General features: G+C 47.0%; 2 protein-coding genes across 2 annotated transcripts in view; one reads left to right on the top strand and one right to left on the bottom strand.

Moving 5' to 3' along the window:
- Window positions 1–24,796, top strand: part of adgrv1 (adhesion G protein-coupled receptor V1) — a 415,446-nt gene that overhangs the window by 258,788 nt on the left and 131,862 nt on the right. The gene's annotated exons all lie outside the window — the stretch shown is intronic.
- Window positions 7,326–8,866, bottom strand: LOC132872855 (adipocyte plasma membrane-associated protein Hemomucin-like; the record flags this gene model as incomplete). Its single annotated transcript, XM_060907961.1, has 2 exons — window positions 7,326–7,373; window positions 8,813–8,866. Coding segments are annotated over 2 exons (102 nt in total), but the record flags the coding sequence as incomplete, so codon positions are not given.

Here is a 24,796-nt window from a genome sequence, read left to right as displayed (position 1 = left end):
TCCTCTCTAACTGTAATGTTTTATAATAGTGATTTCTCCTCACACAACCATTGTATGCACCATTTGTTTGGATTCATTTATGACTATAATTTCACTCCTAACTTGGTCACTATTGAAGTTTGATTTTATGTAACCACTTTATTTTGAGATCCTTTAACTCTGAGCCGGAGGAGGAGGAGGAGGAGGAGGAGGAGGAGGTGAAGGAGCAGTAGTAGGAGTAGTGGTAGGAGCAGTAGTTGTTGTAGTAGTAGTAGGAGGATCAGGAGGAGTTGTAGTAGGAACAGTAGTAGTAGTAGGAGCAGTAGGAGTAGTGGTAGTAGGAGTAGTGGTAGGAGCAGTAGTTGTTGTAGTAGTAGTAGTAGTAGGAGCAGTAGTAGGAGGAGGAGGAGCAGTAGTAGTGGTAATAGGAGTAGGAGTAGTGGTTGTAGGATTAGGAGCAGTAGGAGGAGGAGGAGGAGGAGCAGTAGGAGAACAGTAGTAGGAGGAGGAGCAGTAGCAGGAGGAGGAGCAGTAGTAGTGGTAATAGGAGTAGGAGTAGTGGTAGTAGGAGTAGTGGTAGGAGTAGGAGCAGTAGTTGTAGTAGTAGTAGGAGCAGTAGTAGTAGGAGCAGTAGTAGTGGTAGTAGGAGTAGTGGTAGGAGTAGGAGCAGTAGTTGTAGTAGTAGTAGGAGCAGTAGTAGTAGGAGCAGTAGTAGTGGTAGTAGAAGTAGTAGTAGGAGCAGTAGTAGTAGTAGGAGGAGGAGCAGTAGGAGAACAGTAGTAGTAGTAGTAGTAGTAGTAGCAATAGTAGTAGTAGGAGGAGCAGTAGGAGGAGGAACAGCAGGAGGAGGAGGAGGAGCAGTAGTAGTGGTAATAGGAGTAGGAGTAGTGGTAGGAGTAGGAGCAGTAGTTGTAGTAGTAGGAGGAGGAGGAGGAGCAGTAGTAGTGGTAGTAGGAGTAGGAGGAGTAGGAGCAGTAGTTGTAGTAGGAGCAGTAGTTGTAATAGTAGTAGTAGGAGGAGCAGTAGTAGTGGTAATAGGAGTAGTGGTAGTAGGAGTAGGAGCAGTAGTAGGAGGAGGAGCAGTAGGAGAATAGTAGTAGTAGTAGGAGGAGGAGGAGGAGCAGTAGTAGTAGTAGGAACAGTAGTAGTAGTAGGAGGAGCAGTAGTAGTAGGAACAGTAGGAGGAGGAGCAGTAGGAGGAGGAGGAGGAGGAGGAGCAGTAGTAGTGGTAATAGGAGTAGTGGTAGTAGGAGGAGGAACAACAGTAGTAGGAGTAGGAGCAGTAGTTGTAGTTGTAGGAGGAGGAGCAGTAGTAGTGGTAATAGGAGTAGGAGTAGTGGTAGTAGGAGCAGTAGTAGTAGGAGTAGGAACAGCAGTAGAAGGAGTAGGAGCAGTAGTAGTGGTAGTAGAAGTAGTAGTAGGAGCAGTAGTAGTAGGAGGAGGAGGAGGAGCAGTAGGAGAAGGAGCATTAGTAGTAGTAGTAGAAGCAGCAGTAGGAGTAGGAGCAGTAGGAGGAGGAGGAGGAGCAGTAGGAGAACAGTAGTAGTAGTCGTAGGAATACTAGTAGTAGGAGGAGCAGTAGTAGTAGGAACAGTAGTAGTAGTAGGAGGAAGAGGAGCAGTAGTAGTGGTAATAGGAGTAGTGGTAGTAGGAGTAGTGATAGGAGTAGGAGCAGTAGTTGTAGTAGTAGTAGTAGGAGGAGGAGCAGTAGTAGTGGTAGTAGGAGTAGTGGTAGGAGTAGGAGCAGTAGTTGTAGTAGTAGTAGGAGGAGGAGGAGCAGTAGTAGTGGTAATAGGAGTAGGAGTAGTAGGAGCAGTAGTTGTAGTAGGAGCAGTAGTTGTAGTAGTAGGAGGAGGAGGAGGAGCAGTAGTAGTGGTAGTAGGAGCAGCAGTAGGAGGAGTAGGAGCAGTAGTAGTGGTAGTAGAAGTAGTAGTAGGAGCAGTAGTAGTAGGAGGAGGAGGAGCAGTAGTAGTGGTAATAGGAGTAGTGGTAGTAGGAGGAGGAGCAGTAGGAGGAGGAGGAGCAGTAGGAGAATAGTAGTAGTAGTAGGAGGAGGAGCAGTAGTAGTAGTAGGAACAGTAGGAGGAGGAGGAGGAGCAGTAGGAGGAGGAGGAGCAGTAGTAGTGGTAATAGGAGTAGGAGTAGTGGTAGTAGGAGGAGGAACAGCAGTAGTAGGAGTAGGAGAAGTAGTAGTAGGAGTAGGAGTAGGAGCAGTAGTTGTAGTAGTAGTAGGAGGAGGAGAAGGAGGAGGAGCAGTAGTAGTGGTAATAGAAGTAGGAGTAGTGGTAGTAGGAGCAGTAGTAGGAGTAGGAGCAGTAGTAGTGGTATTAGAAGTAGTAGTAGGAGCAGTAGGAGGAGGAGGAGCAGTAGGAGGAGGAGCAGTAGGGGTAGTAGTAGAAGCAGCAGTAGTAGGAGGAGCAGTAGTAGTGGTAGTAGGAGTAGTAGTAATAGGAGGAGGAGGAGGAGGAGGAGGAGCAGTAGTAGTGGTAGCAGGAGTAGGAGCAGTAGTAGGAGTACTGGGAGCAGTAGTAGTGGTAGGAGTAGTAGGAGTAGGAACAGCAGTAGTAGGTGTAGGAGCAGTAGTAGTGGTAGTAGAAGTAGTAGTAGGAGCAGTAGGAGGAGGAGGAGCAGTAGGAGAAGGAGCAGTAGTAGTAGAAGCAGCAGTAGGAGTAGGAGCAGTAGTAATAGGAGGAGGAGGAGCAGTAGTTGTGGTAATAGGAGTAGGAGTAGTAGGAGCAGTAGTTGTAGTAGTAGTAGAAGGAGGAGGAGCAGTAGTAGTGGTAGTAGGAGCAGTAGTAGTAGGAGTAGTAGGAGTAGGAACAGCAGTAGTAGGAGTAGGAGCAGTAGTAGTGGTAGTAGAAGTAGTAGTAGGAGGAGGAGGAGGAGCAGTAGTAGTGGTAATAGGAGTAGTGGTAGTAGGAGTAGGAGCAGTAGGAGAATAGTAGTAGTAGGAGGAGGAGGAGCAGTAGTAGTAGTAGGAACAGTAGTCGTAGTAGGAGGAGGAGCAGTAGTAGTAGATGGAGGAGCAGTAGAAGTGGTAATAGGAGTAGGAGTAGTACAGTACAGGAGTAGGAGGAGGAACAGCAGTAGTAGGAGAAGGAGCAGTAGTCGTAGTAGTAGGAGGAGGAGGAGGAGGATCAGTAGTAGTGGTAATAGGAGTAGGAGTAGTGGTAGTAGGAGCAGTAGTAGTAGGAGTAGGAACAGCAGTAGTAGGAGTAGGAGCAGTAGTAGTGGTAGTAGAAGTAGTAGTAGGAGCAGTAGGAATAGTAGTAGGAGCAGTAGTAGTAGGAGGAGGAGGAGGAAGAGGAGGAGCAGTAGGGGTAGTAGTAGAAGCAGCAGTAGGAGTAGGAGCAGTAGAAGTAGTAGGAGGAGGAGCAGTAGTAGTGGTAGTAGGAGTAGTAGTAATAGGAGGAGGAGGAGGAGGAGGAGGAGGAGCAGTAGTAGTGGTAGCAGGAGTAGGAGCAGTAGTAGGACTACTGGGAGCAGTAGTAGTGGTAGGAGTAGCAGGAGTAGGAACAGCAGTAGTAGGTGTAGGAACAGTAGTAGTGGTAGTAGAAGTAGTAGTAGGAGCAGTAGTAGTAGTAGTAGGAGGAGCAGTAGTAGTAGTAGTAGTAGGAGGAGGAGCAGTAGGAGAACAGTAGTAGTAGTAGTAGGAATAGTAGTAGGAGGAGGAGCAGTAGTAGTAGGAACAGTAGTAGTAGTAGTAGTAGTAGTGGTAGGAGTAGGAGCAGTAGTTGTAGTAGTAGGAGGAGGAGCAGTAGTAGTGGTAGTAGGAGTAGTGGTAGGAGTAGGAGCAGTAGTTGTAGTAGTAGTAGGAGGAGGAGGAGGAGCAGTAGTAGTGGTAATAGGAGTAGGAGTAGTAGGAGCAGTAGTTGTAGTAGTAGTAGTAGGAGGAGGAGGAGCAGTAGTAGTGGTAGTAGGAGCAGTAGTAGTAGGAGTAGTAGGAGTAGGAACAGCAGTAGTAGGAGTAGGAGCAGTAGTAGTGGTAGTAGAAGTAGTAGTAGTAGGAGGAGGAGGAGGAGCAATAGTAGTAGTAGGAGGAGGAGCAGTAGTAGTGGTAATAGGAGTAGTGGTAGTAGGAGCAGTAGTAGTAGGAGCAGTAGGAGTAGTAGTAGGAGCAGTAGTAGGAGGAGGAGGAGCAGTAGGAGGAGGAGCAGTAGGGGTAGTAGTAGAAGCAGCAGTAGGAGTAGGAGCAGTAGAAGTAGTAGTAGGAGGAGCAGTAGTAGTGGTAGTAGGAGTAGTAGTAATAGGAGAGGAGGAGCAGTTTTAGTGGTAGCAGGAGTAGGAGCAGTAGTAGGACTACTGGGAGCAGTAGTAGTGGTAGGAGTAGTAGGAGTAGGAACAGCAGTAGTAGGTGTAGGAGCAGTAGTAGTGGTAGTAGAAGTAGTAGTAGGAGCAGTAGTAGTAGTAGTAGGAGGAGGAGCAGTAGGAGAAGGAGCATTAGTAGTAGTAGTAGAAGCAGCAGTAGGAGTAGGAGCAGTAGTAATAGGAGGAGGAGGAGGAGCAGTATTAGTGGTAGCAGGTGTAGGAGCAGTAGTAGTGGTAGTAGGAGTACTGGGAGCAATAGTAGTGTTAGTAGGAGCAGTAGTAGTCAGAGTAGAAGTAGTAGGATCAGTAGTAGTGGGAGTAGGAGCAGTAGTAGTGGGAGTAGGATTAGTGGTAGTAGGAATAGGAGCAGTAGTATTGGTAGTAGGAGTACTAGTAGTAGGAGCAGTAGTAGTAGGAGTAGTAGGAGTAGGAGCAGTAGTAGTAGGAGCAGTAGTAGGAGTAGGTGCAGTAGTAGTGGTAGTAGTAGGAGGAGTAGGAGCAGTAGTAGTAGTAGGTTTAGGAGCAGTAGTAGTGGTGGTAGTAGTAGTAGGAGGAGGAGCAGTAGTAGTGGTAGTAGGAGCAGCAGTAGTAGTAGGAGCAGTATTAGTAGGAGTAGTAGTAGGAGCAGTAGTAGTGGTAGTAGGAGTAGGTGCAGTAGTGGTAGGAGGAGTAGGAGCAGTAGTAGTAGGTTTAGGAGCAGTAGTAGTGGTGAAAGTAGGAGGAGGAGCAGTAGTAGTGGTAGTAGGAGTAGTAGTAGTAGGAGGAGGAGGAGGAGCAGTAGTAGTGGTAGCAGGAGTAGGAGCAGTAGTAGGAGTACTAGGAGCAGTAGTAGTGGTAGTAGAAGTAGTAGGAGGAGCAGTAGTAGTAGGAGGAGGAGCAGTAGGAGAACAGTAGTAGTAGTCGTAGGAATACTAGTAGTAGGAGGAGCAGTAGTAGTAGGAACAGTAGTAGTAGGAGGAGGAGGAGGAGGAGCAGTAGTAGTGGTAATAGGAGTAGTGGTAGTAGGAGTAGTGATAGGAGTAGGAGCAGTAGTTGTAGTAGTAGTAGGAGGAGGAGGAGCAGTAGTAGTGGTAGTAGGAGTAGTGGTAGGAGTAGGAGCAGTAGTTGTAGTAGTAGGAGGAGGAGGAGGAGCAGTAGTAGTGGTAATAGGAGTAGGAGTAGTAGGAGCAGTAGTTGTAGTAGGAGCAGTAGTTGTAGTAGGAGGAGGAGGAGCAGTAGTAGTGGTAGTAGGAGCAGCAGTAGGAGGAGTAGGAGCAGTAGTAGTGGTAGTAGAAGTAGTAGTAGGAGCAGTAGTAGGAGGAGGAGGAGGAGCAGTAGTAGTGGTAATAGGAGTAGTGGTAGTAGGAGGAGGAGCAGTAGGAGGAGGAGCAGTAGGAGAATAGTAGTAGGAGGAGGAGGAGGAGGAGGAGCAGTAGTAGTAGTAGGAACAGTAGTAGTAGGAGGAGGAGCAGTAGTAGGAGGAGGAGCAGTAGTAGTGGTAATAGGAGTAGGAGTAGTGGTAGTAGTAGGAGGAACAGCAGTAGTAGGAGTAGGAGAAGTAGTAGTAGGAGTAGGAGCAGTAGTTGTAGTAGTAGGAGGAGGAGGAGAAGGAGGAGGAGGAGCAGTAGTAGTGGTAATAGAAGTAGGAGTAGTGGTAGTAGGAGCAGGAGTAGGAGCAGTAGTAGTGGTAGTAGAAGTAGTAGTAGGAGCAGTAGGAGTAGTAGTAGGAGCAGTAGGAGGAGGAGGAGCAGTAGGAGGAGGAGCAGTAGGGGTAGTAGTAGAAGCAGCAGTAGTAGGAGGAGCAGTAGTAGTGGTAGTAGGAGTAGTAGTAATAGGAGGAGGAGGAGGAGGAGCAGTAGTAGTGGTAGCAGGAGTAGGAGCAGTAGTAGGAGTACTGGGAGCAGTAGTAGTGGTAGGAGTAGTAGGAGTAGGAACAGCAGTAGTAGGTGTAGGAGCAGTAGTAGTGGTAGTAGAAGTAGTAGTAGGAGCAGTAGGAGGAGGAGGAGCAGTAGGAGAAGGAGCAGTATTAGTAGAAGCAGCAGTAGGAGTAGGAGCAGTAGTAATAGGAGGAGGAGGAGCAGTAGTTGTGGTAATAGGAGTAGGAGTAGTAGGAGCAGTAGTTGTAGTAGTAGTAGTAGGAGGAGGAGCAGTAGTAGTGGTAGTAGGAGCAGTAGTAGTAGGAGTAGTAGGAGTAGGAACAGCAGTAGTAGGAGTAGGAGCAGTAGTAGTGGTAGTAGTAGTAGTAGTAGGAGGAGGAGCAGTAGTAGTGGTAATAGGAGTAGTGGTAGTAGGAGTAGGAGCAGTAGGAGAATAGTAGTAGTAGTAGGAGGAGGAGGAGGAGCAGTAGTAGTAGTAGGAACAGTAGTCGTAGTAGTAGGAGGAGGAGGAGCAGTAGTAGTAGATGGAGGAGCAGTAGAAGTGGTAATAGGAGTAGTAGTACAGTACAGGAGTAGGAGGAGGAACAGCAGTAGTAGGAGAAGGAGCAGTAGTCGTAGTAGTAGTAGTAGGAGGAGGAGCAGTAGTAGTGGTAATAGGAGTAGGAGTAGTGGTAGTAGGAGCAGTAGTAGTAGGAGTAGGAACAGCAGTAGTAGGAGTAGGAGCAGTAGTAGTGGTAGTAGAAGTAGTAGTAGGAGCAGTAACAGTAGTAGTAGGAGCAGTAGTAGTAGGAGGAGGAGGAGGAGGAAGAGGAGGAGCAGTAGGGGTAGTAGTAGAAGCAGCAGTAGGAGTAGGAGCAGTAGAAGTAGTAGGAGGAGGAGCAGTAGTAGTGGTAGTAGGAGTAGTAGTAATAGGAGGAGGAGGAGGAGGAGGAGCAGTAGTAGTGGTAGCAGGAGTAGGAGCAGTAGTAGGAGTACTGGGAGCAGTAGTAGTGGTAGGAGTAGGAGTAGCAGGAGTAGGAACAGCAGTAGTAGGTGTAGGAGCAGTAGTAGTGGTAGTAGAAGTAGTAGTAGGAGCAGTAGTAGTAGTAGTAGGAGGAGCAGTAGTAGTAGTAGGAGGAGGAGGAGCAGTAGGAGAACAGTAGTAGTAGTAGTAGGAATAGTAGTAGGAGGAGGAGCAGTAGTAGTAGGAACAGTAGTAGTAGTAGTAGTAGTGGTAGGAGTAGGAGCAGTAGTTGTAGTAGTAGGAGGAGGAGCAGTAATAGTGGTAGTAGGAGTAGTGGTAGGAGTAGGAGCAGTAGTTGTAGTAGTAGGAGGAGGAGGAGGAGCAGTAGTAGTGGTAATAGGAGTAGGAGTAGTAGGAGCAGTAGTAGTAGGAGTAGTAGGAGTAGGAACAGCAGTAGTAGGAGTAGGAGCAGTAGTAGTTGTAGTAGAAGTAGTAGTAGGAGCAATAGTAGTAGTAGGAGGAGGAGCAGTAGTAGTGGTAATAGGAGTAGTGGTAGTAGGAGGAGGAGCAGTAGTAGTAGGAGGAGGAGCAGTAGGAGAATAGGAGGAGGAGGAGCAGTAGTAGTAGTAGGAACAGTAGTAGGAGGAGGAGGAGCAGTAGTAGTGGTAATAGGAGTAGGAGTAGTGGTAGGAGGAGGAACAGCAGGAGTAGGAGTAGGAGCAGTAGTTGTAGTAGTAGTAGGAGGAGGAGCAGTAGTAGTGGTAATAGGAGTAGTGGTAGTAGGAGCAGTAGTAGTAGGAGTAGTAGGAGTAGGAAAAGCAGTAGTAGGAGTAGGAGCAGTAGTAGTGGTAGTAGAAGTAGTAGTAGGAGCAGTAGGAGTAGTAGTAGGAGCAGTAGTAGGAGGAGGAGGAGGAGCAGTAGGAGGAGGAGCAGTAGGGGTAGTAGTAGAAGCAGCAGTAGGAGTAGGAGCAGTAGAAGTAGTATTAGGAGGAGCAGTAGTAGTGGTAGTAGGAGTAGTAGTAATAGGAGGAGGAGGAGCAGTATTAGTGGTAGCAGGAGTAGGAGCAGTAGTAGGACTACTGGGAGCAGTAGTAGTAGTAGGAGTAGGAACAGCAGTAGTAGGTGTAGGAGTAGTAGTAGTGGTAGTAGAAGTAGTAGTAGGAGCAGTAGTAGTAGTAGGAGGAGGAGGAGCAGTAGGAGAAGGAGCAGTAGTAGTAGTAGTAGTAGCAGCAGTAGGAGTAGGAGCAGTAGTAATAGGAGGAGGAGGAGCAGTATTAGTGGTAGCAGGTGTAGGAGCAGTAGTAGTGGTAGTAGGAGTACTGGGAGCAGTAGTAGTGTTAGTAGGAGCAGTAGTAGTCAGAGTAGAAGTAGTAGGATCAGTAGTAGTGGGAGTAGGAGCAGTAGTAGTGGGAGTAGGATTAGTGGTAGTAGGAATAGGAGCAGTAGTATTGGTAGTAGGAGTACTAGTAGTAGGAGCAGTAGTAGTAGGAGTAGTAGGAGTAGGAGCAGTAGTAGTAGGAGCAGTAGTAGGAGTAGGTGCAGTAGTAGTGGTAGTAGGAGGAGGAGTAGGAGCAGTAGTAGTAGTAGGTTTAGGAGCAGTAGTAGTGGTGGTAGTAGTAGTAGTAGGAGGAGCAGTAGTAGTGGTAGTAGGAGCAGCAGTAGTAGTAGGAGCAGTAGTAGTAGGAGTAGTAGTAGGAGCAGTAGTAGTGGTAGTAGGAGTAGGTGCAGTAGTAGTAGGTTTAGGAGCAGTAGTAGTGGTGAAAGTAGGAGGAGGAGCAGTAGTAGTGGTAGTAGGAGTAGTAGGAGGAGGAGCAGTAGTAGTGGTGGTAGTAGTAGGAGGAGTAGGAGCAGTAGTAGTGGTAGGAGGAGGAGGAATAGGAGCAGTAGTAGTGGTAGTAGGAGTAGTAGTAGGAGCAGTAGTAGTAGTTATAGTAGGAGCAGTAGTAGTGGTAGTAGTAGTAGTAGTAGTAGTAGTAGGAGCAGTAGTAGTAGTAGTAGTAGTAGTAGTAGTAGTAGTTATAGTAGGAGCAGTAGTAGTGGTAGTAGTAGGAGGAATAGGAGCAGTAGTAGTGGTAGTAGGAGTTAGAGAGGAACCTGCAGTAGTAGGAGGAGCAGGAGTAGTAGGAGTAGTAGTAGTAGTGTCTCAGTAGAAATGTTTCTCGGAATTCCCTCTCAGAAATAGAAAAATTGATAGTTCATTTATTTATGTGTGAAGTCCATTCAGTTCTCATTTGCACATTTGTATAACATGGCTCTTATTTACCTGCACGTGTTTCCATATATACAGGGTTTCAAAAAAATCTGATATTATTTGAGATGTAAATATCCCAGAAACTACATAGTCTAGGCAAATGAAACTGAACAGGCTTAATGTTGAGCAATATAAGATTTATTCCTCAAAATTTGAATGAGAAATTCAAAGGTATGTGGATTCCATGAACGATTTCACAAATTTTCAGTATTCACGAACCCACTCACTCGACCGTCTCTTCCGATGCTGGTGGTCGTCCAGATCCTTTTGCCCTGCTGCGCACGTACAGCCTTCCTCTTTGAACTTTTTGTGCCGTGTCCAAATCTGCATTGCGGTTGGTGCATTTTTAGAGAATTCTCTCCTAAATGCACACTGTACAGTCTTGTTCGACTGTGTTCGAGCTTACTCTAACACACACAACACCTTTTCTTTTCCAGTGAATGGCATTTCTATACCTAAAAAGATAAAAACAAAACATTCAAGCCTAAAATTTTTATTTGTTTCCACACATGCTGTTAAAATTTGAGGTCAACTGGACGAGAATTGGCAAAGTTATTAGATTGTGAAATGATATAAATTTAAAAATAAAAACTGAAAATGGGCGGCACGGTGGTGTAGTGGTTAGTGCTGTCGCCTCACAGTAAGAAGGTCCTGGGTTCGAGCCCCGGGGCCGGCGAGGGCCTTTCTCTGTGGAGTTTGCATGTTCTCCCCATGTCCGCGTGGGTTTCCTCCGGGTGCTCCGGTTTCCCCCACAGTCCAAAGACATGCAGGTTAGGTTAACTGGTGACTCTAAATTGACCGTAGGTGTGAATGTGAGTGTGAATGGTTGTCTGTGTCTATGTGTCAGCCCTGTGATGACCTGGTGACTTGTCCAGGGTGTACCCCGCCTTTCGCCCGTAGTCAGCTGGGATAGGCTCCAGCTTGCCTGCAACCCTGTAGAAGGATAAAGCGGATAGAGATGATGAGATGAGATGAGAAAACTGAAAATGGGCGGCACGGTGGTGTAGTGGTTAGCGCTGTCGCCTCACAGCAAGAAGGTCCGGGTTTGAGCCCCATGGCCGGCGAGGGTCTTTCTGTGCGGAGTTTGCATGTTCTCCCCGTGTCCGCGTGGGTTTCCTCCGGGTGCTCCGGTTTCCCCCACAGTCCAAAGACATGCAGGTTAGGCTAACTGGTGACTCTAAATTGACCGTAGGTGTGAATGTGAGTGTGAATGGTTGTGTGTCTATGTGTCAGCCCTGTGATGACCTGGCGACTTGTCCAGGGTGTACCCCGCCTTTCGCCTGTAGTCAGCTGGGATAGGCTCCAGCTTGCCTGCGACCCTGTAGAACAGGATAAAGCGGCTAGAGATAATGAGATGAGATGAGAAAACTGAAAATTGGCGTGTGCATATGTATTCACCCCCTTTGCTATGAAGCCCCTAAAAAGTTCTGGTGCAACCAATTACCTTCAGAAGTCACGTAATTAGTGAAAAAGTCCACCTGTGTGTAATCTAAGTGTCACATGATCTGTCAGTATTTATACACCTTTTCTGAAAGGCCCCAGAGCCTGCAACACCACTAAGCAAGAGGCACCACTAACCAAACAACACCATGAAGACTAAGGAGCTCTCCAAACAAGTCAGGGAAAAAGTTGTTGAGAAGTACAAGTCAGGGTTGAGTTATAAAAAAACATTCAAATCTTTGATGATCCCCCGGAGCACCATCAAATGGAAAGAACATGGTACCACAACAAACCTGCCAAGAGAGGGCCTCCCACCACAACTCACGGACCAGGCAAGAAGGGCAGAGGCAGCACAGAGACCAAAGGTAACCCTGAAGGAGCTGCAGAGTTCCACAGCAGAGACTGGAGTATCTGTCCATAGGACCAGTTTAAGCCGTACACTCCACAGAGCAGGGCTTTATGGAAGAGTGGCCAGAAAAAAAGTCATTGCTTAAGAAAACACATTTGGAGTTTGCCCAACAGCTTGTGGCAGACTCCCCAAATACATGGAAGATTCTCTGGTCAAATGAGACTAAAATTTAACTTTTTGGTCATCGTGGGAAATGCCATGTATGGCGCAAACCCAACACCCTGAGAACACCATTCCTACAGTAAAGCATGGTGGTGGCAGCATCATGCTGTGGTGATATTTTTCATCTGCAGGGACAGGAAAGCTGGTCAAGACTGAAGGAAAGATGGATGGCACTAAATACAGGGCATTTCTGGAGGAAAACCTGTTTGAGTCAGCCAGAGATTTGAGACTGGGACGAAGATTCACGTTCCAGCAGGACAATGACCCTAAACATACTGCTAAAGCTACACTGGAGTGGTTTAAAGGGAAACATTTAAATGTCTTGGAATGGCCTAGTCAAAGCCCAGACCTCAATCCAATTGAGAATCTGTGGTCAGACTTGAAGATTGCTGTTCACCAGTGGAACCCATCCAACTTGAAGGAGCTGGAGCAGTTTTGCCTTGAGGAATGGGCAAAAATCCCAGTGGCTAGATGTGGCAAGCTCATAGAGACTTATCCAAAGTGACTTCCAGCTATAATTGCCGCAGAAGGTGGCTCTACAAAGTAATGACATTAGGGAGGTGAATAGTTATGCACGTTGACGTTTTCTGTTATTTTGTCCTATTTGTTGTTTGCTTCACAATAAAAAAAAACAAATTCGCATCTTCAAAGATGTAGACATGTTCTGTAAAGTGAATGATGCAAACCCTCAAACAATCCATTTTAATTCCAGGTTGTGAGGCAACAAAACCCGAAAAATGTCGGGGGGGGAGTGAATACTTTTGCAAGGCACTGTAGTTTTCATATGAAATACATCACAGATCTGAGTGACATATTTAAATAATATTGGCTGGTGTTGAGTGGTCTATCAGATATAGTACATTCAGCTAGCATGATACTGAACGAGTCAAAGATGAGTTCAATATCATGCTATGCCCCTCATTTCACCGAGTACGATCTGGAAAAATTGCACGCGACTATGATCGCAGCTATGTTTTCCCATAGTCACGGGCAAAATCCGTGCGACTTAAACCCATTATTTTCTGTGTACGCTCTATGTTCGATGTTCTCTCATTCGACCTTCGATGTGTACGCTCTACCTGCGTCCTATAAGCTCTGTAGACGCTTTACATATGCTCTACTTGTGTCTATCCACTCGATCTGATGCAATCTTAACACGACCAAGGCTCGTTCTGTTCGACCAATCTGCGACATAGCGTCGATCTTTCGGCGATCTATCCTCGCAAGTGCGTGACCTCGGCCGATCAAGGCTCAATCTTGGCCGATCTAGCTACTTACGAGTTGCAACGTACCCTCGAGCAATACGATTTAGCCTGCGATATAAACGTTCTAGCCTCGCTCTGTATGCTCAATTCTCGATAATTTCTAGACAGATTCTCACCTGAGCTACACGCAAATTTGTCACAGTCGCCTGGATTTGTGTGCGACCCACTGTGACCGTTTAAAAAGGCCCGGCGATCGGTGGCCGACCATCAGTTTTTGACCAGCCTCCGAATGGACAACATGGACCCAATCGCTCTGCATCATGCTATTGCGCCCTATTTATATGACGTTCAGTAGGCGTAGCTTAATCGGATTAGGCGAAGATAGGTCGCAATTTAAGTGATGGTCGATCTTTATTGGTTGAAGTAGGTCGCACCTTAATCCTCTTTATGCGCCCTATTTATATGACATTCAGTAGGCGTAGCTTTAATAGGATTAGGCGAAGGTAAGTCGCAACTTAAGCGATGGTCGATCTTTATTGGTTGAAGTAGGTCGCACCTTAATCCTCTAGAATCCAATCGTGCCCATGGGAAGAATAGGGAGCGTACGGGTCTAGGGAAGGTCTGGGACAGGTTGCGCGAAGCGAGGCTTGATCGCAAAAGGGTGAAGCTAGATCACACGGATCAAGTGAGTGTCGAGGACGGGCCGAGCAGCACAACCATGCGCGCAATCAGTTCTCGCTCGAGAAGACTGAGCATCGCTCATCCCCGTTCTAGCCTCGATTGTCTCTCGACCAATGCATCCTTTCCTCGACCTTGTTCGCTCTTTCAACGCTCTCTGTGCAACTTTTAGGTCGAGGCTCAGTTTTTTGACATGTCAAAAAACCGAGCTACGATCTCTTTGTCGGGGAGACCATTCCTCGACCACATGCAACCACGAAGACCAAGGCGTGACCAACCCTCGGTCAACCGTCGACTGCGTACGACCTGTGGCTACCAAACCACGCTCTGAGATCGCAGCTTGGTCTTCCGGGAAGATTTCTCTGTGAAATGATCCCCTAACTGAATGGAATATATGTATCTGATAGACCATGAAAAAAAGCCATTATTATTATTATTATTATTATTCATACACATTCTCTTCATATCAGCATTCTCGAAGGCCAACGCTAGCTTACGTGCGGCTCGGTGCTGTTAGCGTGGCAGTGCAGTTACCTTCCAGCTGGTGTAGTGTTAGTGAAGGCCAGTGCTAGCGCAGCCAAGCTGAATATTATTATTCAAACCCTGTGTAATTTACTTAGTTACTTTTAAACTCAACATCAACAACTACACACAACGGGGCGATTTGGCAGCCAAAATTCTCTCAAAATCTTCCATTTTTAATGAAGCAAACCTGGCGGCCATGTTTGTTTACAAACTGTCACAGTCACTTGCTAGCACAGAAGGTTTACATCTCCGACATGTCTCTTTTCCAGTTTTTCGATATCCGTTGGTATGTTTTTCTCTCGTAAATATGCATGAAGAATATCTAATGAAGTTTTGGTAGCCCTTCAGGTGTTCAGTGCGTCTTTAGTTTAGTTTCGGTTTTCAGTTTATTTATTTAGTGCTTAATTATAGCACAGCTAATCCTAGCAGTAGGACTGGATTAGCCTCATCTTCTCTCTTTCCCGGCAGACAAAGAAATGATTGTGTGCATGCACAGTGGAAAAGTTTTGTCATTGGATATTTGCATGAGGTCTGATGTGTGACATTGTTTTGTCTTGACAATGTGCAATATTATAACAAAATTGCACACTCATTCTCCATTGGGGAGAGCGGTGTAATACATGGAGGATAAGCGATATGATAGCAATATTGCATGCTATCAGTAAACCCGCTAGAAGGGAATAGAATACATTTGAAAAAGTGTCCTGTATGTATAATAATTTCAGATAGTTTTACTCCTATGATGTCACTCCCAGTATTTTCTTGCTGACTAGACGCTCATTGTCAAAATGGTGAACCAGTTCAAAATTAAAATTCTTTTGATTAACTTGTGTGTTTTTATTTATTTATTTATTTATTTATTTTTGTGGATGTGTCCATATAATACAAAGAACATTACACAGTAGCGTGAACATATGAAGTTTATCTTTTCGTGTTGAAAATATTTCGTGTTGAAAATCGTGTTGAAAAACTTCATGTCTTTGCACCACTGTGTAATGTCCTCTACATACAGTGGTGCTTGAAAGTTTGTGAACCCTTTAGAATTTTCTATATTTCTGCATAAATATGACCTAAAACAACATCAGATTTTCACACAAGTCCTAAAAGTAGATAAAGAGAACCCAGTTAAAGAAATGAGACAAAAATATTATACTTGGTCATTTATTTATTGAGGAAAACGATCCAATATTACATATCTGTGAGTGGCAAAAGTATGTGAACCTCTAGGATTAGCAGTTAATTTGAAGGTGAAATTAGAGTCAGGTGTTTTCAAAGCGTTGTTGATTCTCATCAGGCTGGAAAAGGTTGCAAAACCATCTCTAAAGAGTTTGGACTCCAACAATCCACAGTCAGACAGATTGTGTACAAATGGAGGAAATTCAAAACCATTGTTACCCTCCCCAGGAGCAGTCGACCAACAAAGATCACTCCAAGAGCAAGGCGTGTAATAGTTGGCGAGGTCACAAAGGACCCCAGGATAACTTCTAAGCAACTGAAGGTCTCTCTCACATTGGCTAATGTTCATGAGTCCACCATCAGGAGAACACTGAACAACAGTCAGTACGTTTACATGCACATCCAAATCGAGCTACTGTCGGTAATCGAGCTAAGGGTCCCAGCAGGGGTGCCAGAGAAATCCAATCCTACATGCACACAAGGAAATCGAGCTGTGTGAGGTACATTGTGCACCCGAGCCACAGGTGGCGCTACACGCCCCATCGTGTTGGTACACTTCCGGTTGTCGTCATGAAGAAGAGCTATTCAAGACAAACAAAGTTATCAGCAGTGTTGCCAGATACTGCTGACGTTTTCCAGCCCAAAACATGTTCAAATCCGCCAAAATGCACTTAAAACCGCCCAATCTGGCAACACTGGCAGTTCCGTGTTCACAAGTTCCGTGCTCAAGCTATTAAGCTTGCTCTAACAGACTGTATGGCTACAAACTGTCCTGCGCAGACCACTGTTTTGTAAGACAACTTATTTTGCACAATTGTATATTTTTCTAAAGTCCATTTTTTGCTTACAAAAATTTTTTTTTTTGCTTACAATTTAACTTATGTCTTAATAAACACAAAAAAGTTCAATTGTTTTGTTTTTTACTGACATTCTTCAGATGTTGGACATATATATACACACACACAAATACAATGACTTGTTTATGTACACAATTCACAGCTATGCAACAGCTGTACAGATGTATTTGGTGATACAGTAAGTGAGCTAAATTTTAACAGCGCAAACAATGCCACAAAAAGAAAAGATTCATGCCGTTGTCATGATTCGTTGTCATGCCGACCGAGGCTGTTGTGTTTCCCACTTGTGGACTCGTCACTCGTCACTTCCGGAAGGGGCAGTGCTGAAGTAAGTAGCTCGAATACGTAGCTCAATAGGGTATACATGCACTAAGTAGCTCGGCAGAAATCGCATAATCTAGGTCGCGTAGCTCGATTCCGAGAAATCAAGTTCGGTTCAATTTCAGCCGAATTAAGGTGTATACATGGCATTTTGAACTTCGATTTCAGTCGAGCAACGGCAGAAATTCGATTCTGTGCATGTAAACGCACTGAATGGTGTGCATGGCAGGGTTGCAAGGAGAAAGCCACTGCTCTCCAGAAAGAACATTGCTGCTCGTCTGCAGTTTGCTAAAGATCATGTGGACAAGCCAGAAAGCTATTGGAAAAATGTTTTGTGGACAGATGAGACCAAAATAGAACTTTGTGGTTTAAATGAGAAGTGTTATGTTTGGAGAAAGGAAAACACTGCATTCCAGCAGAAGAACCTTATCCCATCTGTGAGACATGGTGGTGGTAGTATCATGGTTTAGGCCTGTTTTGCTGCATCTGGGCCAGGACGGCTTGCCATCATTGATGGAACAATGAATTCTGAATTATACCAGCGAATTCTAAAGGAAAATGTCAGGACATCTTGTTAGGGTTTTGCTGGGATTCGAACCTGGTTCGTTGGTGTGATAATCCAGCAAACCCCCACTAGGCCACCAGGGGGATGACTCAAATGCAGAGGCGTGAGGCGGAAGTAGAAAAAGAATCAAAAGGTTTATTTAAACTATATACACTATATACAGGGCAAAACAAAAGACAAAAAAAAACCCAAAGAGTATAATCCAAAAGAAAAGCAAAGTGCAAAAATTCAAAAGCTTAAGAAGATCAAAAAACACAGTACAAAGGAAACTGGAGATAAACATAACAGCACAAAGACTCCGTGACAAGAGGACTGAACTCAGGGGTATAAATAGACAAACTAATTAAGGACACAGGTGAAGATAATTAGGCAATTAACACAAACACAAAACACAGGAACAGTGGTGGCCTCTAGAGGCCAAAATAAACACGACATGAAAAGGAAATAACAGCGGCCTCTAGAGGCCAAAACAGTCCTAGTCCTAACAGGACCCCCCCCTCTAGGAGCGTCTCCTGACGTTCCCAGGGCGATCCGGATGGGCCGAATGGAAGTCCCGACATAGTTCTTTATCAAGGACATCCCGAGCAGGAACCCAGCAGCGCTCCTCAGGACCATAGCCCTCCCAGTCCACCAGATATTGCAACCCGCCGCGGACCCGGCGGGAGTCAAGCAGGCGATTCACAGTGAACACAGTCTGCCCCTGGAAGATGCGGGGGGGTGGGGGGTTCCTAGGGGCAGGGGCATACGTAGACGTCAGTACGGGCCGTAACAGGGAAACATGGAAAGTGGGGTTGATCCTCAGAGTCCGGGGCAACTGGAGCCGGTAGGAGACAGGGTTCACCCTGCGCACCACCTTGAAGGGGCCAATGTAGCGAGGAGCAAGCTTGCGGTTCTCCACCCGCAGTGGAAGGTCCTTAGTGGACAGCCAAACACGCTGCCCAGGGCGGAAAGCGTGTGCAGGTCTTCTATGGCGGTTGGCCTGAGTCTGGTTGGTTCTGGAGGTCTGTATGAGGGTCTTCCTGACCTTGCTCCAGGTCTTGCGACACCGTCTCACATATTGGTTGACCGAGGGCACCCCCGCGTCCTCCTCCTGGTCCGGGAACAGAGGTGGCTGGAACCCGAATTGGCACTGGAATGGCGACAGCTTGGTGGCCGATGACTGCAGGGTGTTGTGGGCGTACTCCGCCCATGGCAGCCAGGTGCTCCATGATGTCGGGTTATCCATAGCCAGGCCTCGCAGGGTGGTTTCCAGGTCCTGGTTGAGCCTCTCCGTCTGACCATTGGACTGTGGGTGAAACCCAGAGGAGAGGCTGGCAGTGGCTCCGATGACCTTGCAGAACCCGTGCCACACTCGGGAGGAGAACTGGGGCCCTCGGTCTGAGACGATGTCCTGTGGAAGACCAAAGACTCGGAAGACATGATTAAACAAAAGTTTCGCAGTTTCAAGAGCAGAGGGGAGTTTGCACAGTGGTATGAAGCGGCAGGCCTTGGAGAATCTGTCAACTAAGACCAAAATGACCGTGTTACCTTGTGACTCAGGGAGACCCGTGATAAAGTCGACTGCCACGTGGGACCAGGGACGCCGGGGAATGGTCAGAGGATGCAGGAGACCCTGGGGACGCTGTCGTGGGTTCTTGGTTCTGGTGCAAACCTCACAGGACAGGACAAATGACCTTACTTCCTTCTCCATGTTAGGCCACCAGAAGCGTCTTTTCAGGAAGTCCAGGGTCCTCCGAGCTCCCGGGTGGGCGGTGAGAGGGGAAGAGTGACCCCACTGGAGAACCTTGGCCCGGGCTTGATGTGGGACGTACAAGAGGCCTGGTGGCCCCGTCCCAGGACCGGGGTCCTGGCGTTGGGCTCGTCGGACAGCCTCCTCAATACCCCAGCGGACAGGGGCCACAATCCGGGACACAGGGATAATAGGCCCGACTTCATTCTCCCTGTTAGTGGCAGAGAACAGTCTGGACAGTGCGTCAGGTTTGGTGTTCTTGGAGCCGGGGCGGTATGAGAGGGTGAAGTCAAACCGACTGAAAAACAGGGCCCACCTAGCCTGTCGAGGGTTCAGTCTCTTGGCTTGCTGGAGGTACTCCAGGTTCTTGTGGTCAGTCCAAACCAGGAATGGATGTTGTGCTCCCTCCAGCCAGTGCCTCCACTCCTCAAGGGCCAGTTTGACCGCTAGCAGTTCTCGATCCCCCACATCGTACCGGGACTCAGCAGGACTCAGGCGGTGGGAGAAGTAAGCGCAGGGGTGCAGCTTTCCTTCCGAACGTTGAGAGAGCACCGCGCCGACACCACTGTCCGAGGCGTCCACCTCCACGATGAATGGTTGGGAGGTGTCCGGGAGGACCAGAATGGGTGCCGTGCAGAAGCGGTCCTTGAGGTCTTTGAACGCCTTTTCTGCCTGAGGAGACCAGCCATAAGATCCACCTGTCCCTTTGGTGAGGTCTGACATGGGTGCTGCCACAGAACTGAAGTTCCTGATGAACTTGCGGTAGAAGTTAGCGAATCCTAAGAACCGCTGAACCTCCTTAACGGACTTGGGAGTAGGCCAATCCCGGACGGCCAGGGTCTTGGCAGGGTCCATTTGGAGTTGGCCTGTCCGTACAATAAATCCCAGAAAGGAGACCTCGGGAACATGAAATTCGCATTTCTGGGCCTTGGCGAACAGATTGTTCTGTAGCAGCCTCTGGAGAACCTGGCGGACATGGTGGCGGTGCTCCTGCACGGTCTTGGAAAAGATAAGGATGTCGTCGAGGTAGACAAAAACGTATAGGTTAATCATGTCCCTTAAGACGTCGTTGATTAGGGCCTGAAAAACAGCTGGTGCGTTGGTGAGTCCGAAGGGCATCACCTGGTATTCGTAGTGCCCAGACGGGGTGTTAAAGGCAGTCTTCCACTCGTCTCCCTGTCGGATACGGATGAGGTGGTATGCGTTCCGTAGGTCCAACTTGGTGAAGACGGTGGCGCCTTGGAGCAGGTCGAAAGCTGTGGACATCAGCGGAAGGGGATATCGGTTGCGCACAGTGATCTTATTCAGGCCCCTGTAATCAATACATGGTCGGAGCCCCCCATCCTTCTTGCCGACAAAGAAGAAGCCGGCTCCAGCAGGTGAAGTGGAGGGTCGAATAAACCCAGAGACCAGGGCATCTTTGAGGTATTCCTCCATGGCCTTGCGTTCTGGCTGAGAGAGTGAAAACAGTCTGCCACGAGGAGGGGTAGTCCCAGGGAGCAAGTCGATGGCACAGTCGTAGGCCCGGTGCGGAGGAAGAACGGCGGCCCTGCTCTTGCTGAATACCTCCTTGAGATCCCAGTACTCTGTGGGAACTTGAGATAACTCGGTGAGATCAGGGGGCTCGGCAGGAGACACAGGAGAGCTAGAGAGCAGACAAGAGGCATGGCATGCAGGGCCCCATTCCACAACCTGGCTTGTTACCCAGTCTATGCGAGGGTTGTGGCGAGTAAGCCAAGGAAGGCCTAGAATAACTGGGAACTCAGGTGAAGGAATCAGGTGCAGGGATATTTCTTCCTTGTGACCTTGAGACTGGAGGAAAACTGGAGAAGTAACTTGGGTGACTCTTCCATCACCTAACGCTTGGCCATCGAGGGCAGACACAGACAGTGGGACTTCAAGAGGTGCAGTCGGAATATTGATGCTTTGGGCGAAGTGAATATCCATAAAGTTCCCAGCCGCCCCTGAGTCTATCAAAGCTTGACAAGAGTGGACAGACTCACCCCAGGAGATGGAGACCGGGATGTAGATTCCTTGGCCAGGGAGTCCGGGAGAGAGGGTAGGCCCCGTCACAACCCTCCCTCGGCTGGACGGGGCGGTCCTTTTCCCAAGAGTTCGGGACATGATGCTCGGAAGTGACCAGGCTTGCCACAGTAGATGCAGCACCTGTCCCTCCTTCTGCGCTCCCTCTCAGATGCGGAGAGGCGAGTACGACCCACTTGCATGGGTTCTGGACAGTCACTGAAGGAGGTAGACGGTCTCCAGGTAGAGGTAGGGAGGCTGGGGGGGCTCAAGGCTTGGTGGCGTTCTCTCATCCTGTTGTCCAGACGAATAGCATGTGAGATAAGGTTTTCAAGGTCACTTGGGCATCCAATAGAGGCCAGACCATCCTTGATGGGGTCAGACAGACCATGGTGGAAGGCTGACACCAGGGCAGTCTCGTTCCATCCACTTACTGCTGCGAGTGTTCGGAACGAGATGGCGTAATCTGCGACGCTTCCTCCTTGCCGGATGGACATGAGCTTTCGGGCTGCGTCGGTACTGATGTCTGCCTGATCGAAGACCCGAAGCATCTCTTCAGAAAACAGCTGGAAATCAAAGCACTCAGGTCCCTGTCTTTGCCAGATAGCAGTAGCCCAGGCTCGCGCCTTACCAGCTAATAAGGTGATCACAAAGGCAATCTTGCGGCGATCCGTAGTGTAGGTGGTAGGCTGAAGCTCAAAGGTGAGTTGACACTGGGTAAGGAACTCTCGGCACTCACTGTGCTTGCCGTCATACCTCTGTGGTGCAGGAAGGCTGGGTTCGCGAGGTGAAGAAGGCAGCATTGCAGGAGGCACTGGAGCAGGAGTGGGAGCTGGATCAGGAGCAGGAACTGGATCAGGAGCAGGAGATGCAGGCAGAGATGTCAGCTGTGCCAGGGTTTTCCCAATTTGCTGAAGCAGTTCCTCGTGGCGAGCGAGGGCCTCACGTTGGCTGGTGAGCGTACGTCCATGAGCGTCCATGGTCGCTCCGAAGCGTGTCAAAGCTGCCATAATTCCCTGAAGGTTGGCCGGGTAGACAGTTGAAGCAGCCTCTGCTGAGTCGGTCATGACGGAGTCTTTCTGTTAGGGTTTTGCTGGGATTCGAACCTGGTTCGTTGGTGTGATAATCCAGCAAACCCCCACTAGGCCACCAGGGGGATGACTCAAATGCAGAGGCGTGAGGCGGAAGTAGAAAAAGAATCAAAAGGTTTATTTAAACTATATACACTATATACAGGGCAAAACAAAAGACAAAAAAAAACCCAAAGAGTATAATCCAAAAGAAAAGCAAAGTGCAAAAATTCAAAAGCTTAAGAAGATCAAAAAACACAGTACAAAGGAAACTGGAGATAAACATAACAGCACAAAGACTCCGTGACAAGAGGACTGAACTCAGGGGTATAAATAGACAAACTAATTAAGGACACAGGTGAAGATAATTAGGCAATTAACACAAACACAAAACACAGGAACAGTGGTGGCCTCTAGAGGCCAAAATAAACACGACATGAAAAGGAAATAACAGCGGCCTCTAGAGGCCAAAACAGTCCTAGTCCTAACACATCTGTCCATGAACTGAATCTCAAGAGAAGGTGGGTCATGCAGCAAGACAACAACCCTAAGCACACAAGTCGTTCTACCAAAGAATGGTTAAAGAAGAATAAAGTTAATGTTTTGGAATGGCCAAGTCAAAGTCCTGACCTTAATCCAATCGAAATGTTGTGGAAGGACCTGAAGCAAGCAGTTCATGTGAGGAAGCCCACTAACATCCCAGAGTTGAAGCTGTTCTGTACGGATGAATGGGCTAAGATTCCTCCAAGCCGGTGTGCAGGACTGATCAACAGTTACTGGAAACATTTAGTTGCCAGATACTGAAAGCAAAGGTTCACATACTTTTGCCACTCACAGATATGTAATATTAGATCATTTTCCTCAATAAATAAATGACCAAGTATAATATTTTTGTCTCATTTCTTTATCTGCACCTGCCTGCACTCAAGACTTCACTTCCCAGAATTCACAGTGGCCTTCAAATATGGCCGCCTCAGACTACAACATCCATCCTGCACTTCCTGCACAGTTCCGTGTGTCTGACCTTTTGCTTATTCTGCTGCTTTTTTGGTTTAACTTTGTTTTAGATTTTGGACTTTGCCTTTTTGATACTGCCTCTGATTTTGTGTTAGTGTCTTGCCTCACCGTCGCTTGTTTTTGACTCTGCCTTTTGCCTAACAAATTGGATTTGTCTGTGAGTTTGCCTTATTAAACTCCTTCCTGTTTTTACATCCATCTGTTGCCTGCCTTTCTGACACATAAAACTTTATGCATATTTTATGTTGCTCTGGACTCGATTCTAAACCATATCAACAGTTTTATCAACATGAACAACACTTTTCAGAGATATTCTTCCTGGCCTGACGAAACTGCATTTATTATTGCTCATGACAGGAAACACGTCAAAGAAGTCACCAGAATAAACATTGCCCCGTCTAAAAGTACACAAAAAAGCTCATATCTTACAGGAAGTGAAACTATTGTGGTCACAGAATGAACCTTTTTGTTTATAACTGATAATAAGTGCTGTATAGTTCAACAGTTCAGCTATGAGAGGCAGACTCAAATGGACGTATTCTGCGTGACGCACATGAGTGAGTTTATCCTGACCGCTCGTTTACTGTAATGAACCAGCTCCAGATGACGTCAAGGATGAGGAGGGCGGGGGATGAGAAAATCAAGAGAACAAGAGAAGGAAAAGCAGTCTGGGTCTCTGTGCCCACTTCCCGGCCTGTCTTCCTTTGCTTTTGCTGAGATGTATGAGTGTGGGTATGCGTGTCACGACACTCACACAAACACAGGCAAGTGAATCCAAACAGTGCGTTGGTCCCATGACTCAATCAGATTAGGCAACAAAGGCCATGCTCGGTTGCCAAATCAAACATAGACATTTTCTCCTAATCTAATAAGACCCATGCTTGCTCATTTAACGTAAATCATTTGGCTTGTTCTCCTCATTTACATTTCTGGTTCAAACTGGTCTGAGCCCTGCACCTTTTTTTCCCCTGGGTTAGGGAAATTGGATGCACGCTGCTGAGGTCAAGAACTTGCTGCTCCAGATCACAGCAAACCTCAAGCTAATTACTAACCCAAGTGTGGCACTAACATGATCCTCTCTAGTGGGGGTGAGGGGCCATCACAGGACGGCTAACGTTACCACCTTGTATCTCCTGGACCTGCTCAGGGCCTGACGTCATCTTCAGTGAGGTGACCGAGGAAGAACACAGGAAATAGAATTAGAGCACTGTATCTATATGTGTCAAAACTCACTGAATTGTAAACTGCTGAGCTTTTGAGGTTTTCTCGTGAGGAGTTGTTGTATAACACTGAGTGTGTGCATAACATGACATGACATGACACACAACAGCGCCTCTTCTAGTAACCTGCGATTAGAACATGATTCTGATGACAGCTTTATTCTCTACACCAGACCTGGGCATTTTCCGGCCCGCGGGCTGCATCCGGCCCTTTGGTTCATTCTGACCGGCCCGCGTAAGGTTAATTAGAAATTACAAAATAAACGTATTTTCTAATTTTACCTCATGCATGGACTGAATGTGCATTGCTTTTATTTTGAAGTTGTGTTCAACAAAAACGCAATGCGCACGACATGAGCATGACATGAAATCCCATGAAACCTAATCCCGTGATAACTACTTCCGTAATTTGTCCAGACCAACCACAAACTTGTACGTCATCCTTCAAACGGTCCAGCCAATCACATAGTGTGACGTCACCAGCAGGCGCCGGAGCCCGAGCCGATCTGTAGATCTGATTCCTACACCGAATCGACTGATGATCATCTGTCAGCTGTGCTTTGCATCTCCACCTCAGACATTCAACCTGAATCTGATGTACTCGATAAAGACCAACAGAGACTAGATTTCTCTCACTGAACAAATAAAAAACACCAAATGAGGTGATTAGACTACAAATGTGGGCATCATCATTATAATATGATGTATCTTGCTTGATATTTGGAGTAGAAAGACAATATTTTGATGTCTTTATTGTGTTTTGGGGTGAATGTGACTGAAAAAAAAATGGTACAAATGTTCACATTTTGTTAACCATTGTTTTAGGAAATTTGATTGAATAAATGACATTTTTTGTAAGGCAACCTCATTTTTTCCATACTCTTACCAGTCTTAGCAGCTTGTAAAAACAATGATATTTATTGCTTTATATAAAGAAATACAATTAATATTATGCAGAATTTAGTTCAGCCTTATGGTCCGGCCCTCCACAAAATGTTCTGTTTCTCATGTGGCCCCATGGAAAAAATAATTGCCCACCCCTGCTCTACACTGTAAAGTGTTC

This window comes from Neoarius graeffei, chromosome 24 (genome assembly GCF_027579695.1).
Source record: "Neoarius graeffei isolate fNeoGra1 chromosome 24, fNeoGra1.pri, whole genome shotgun sequence".
Lineage (NCBI taxonomy): Eukaryota > Metazoa > Chordata > Actinopteri > Siluriformes > Ariidae > Neoarius > Neoarius graeffei.
This window is presented reverse-complemented; position numbering and strand designations above follow the sequence as displayed.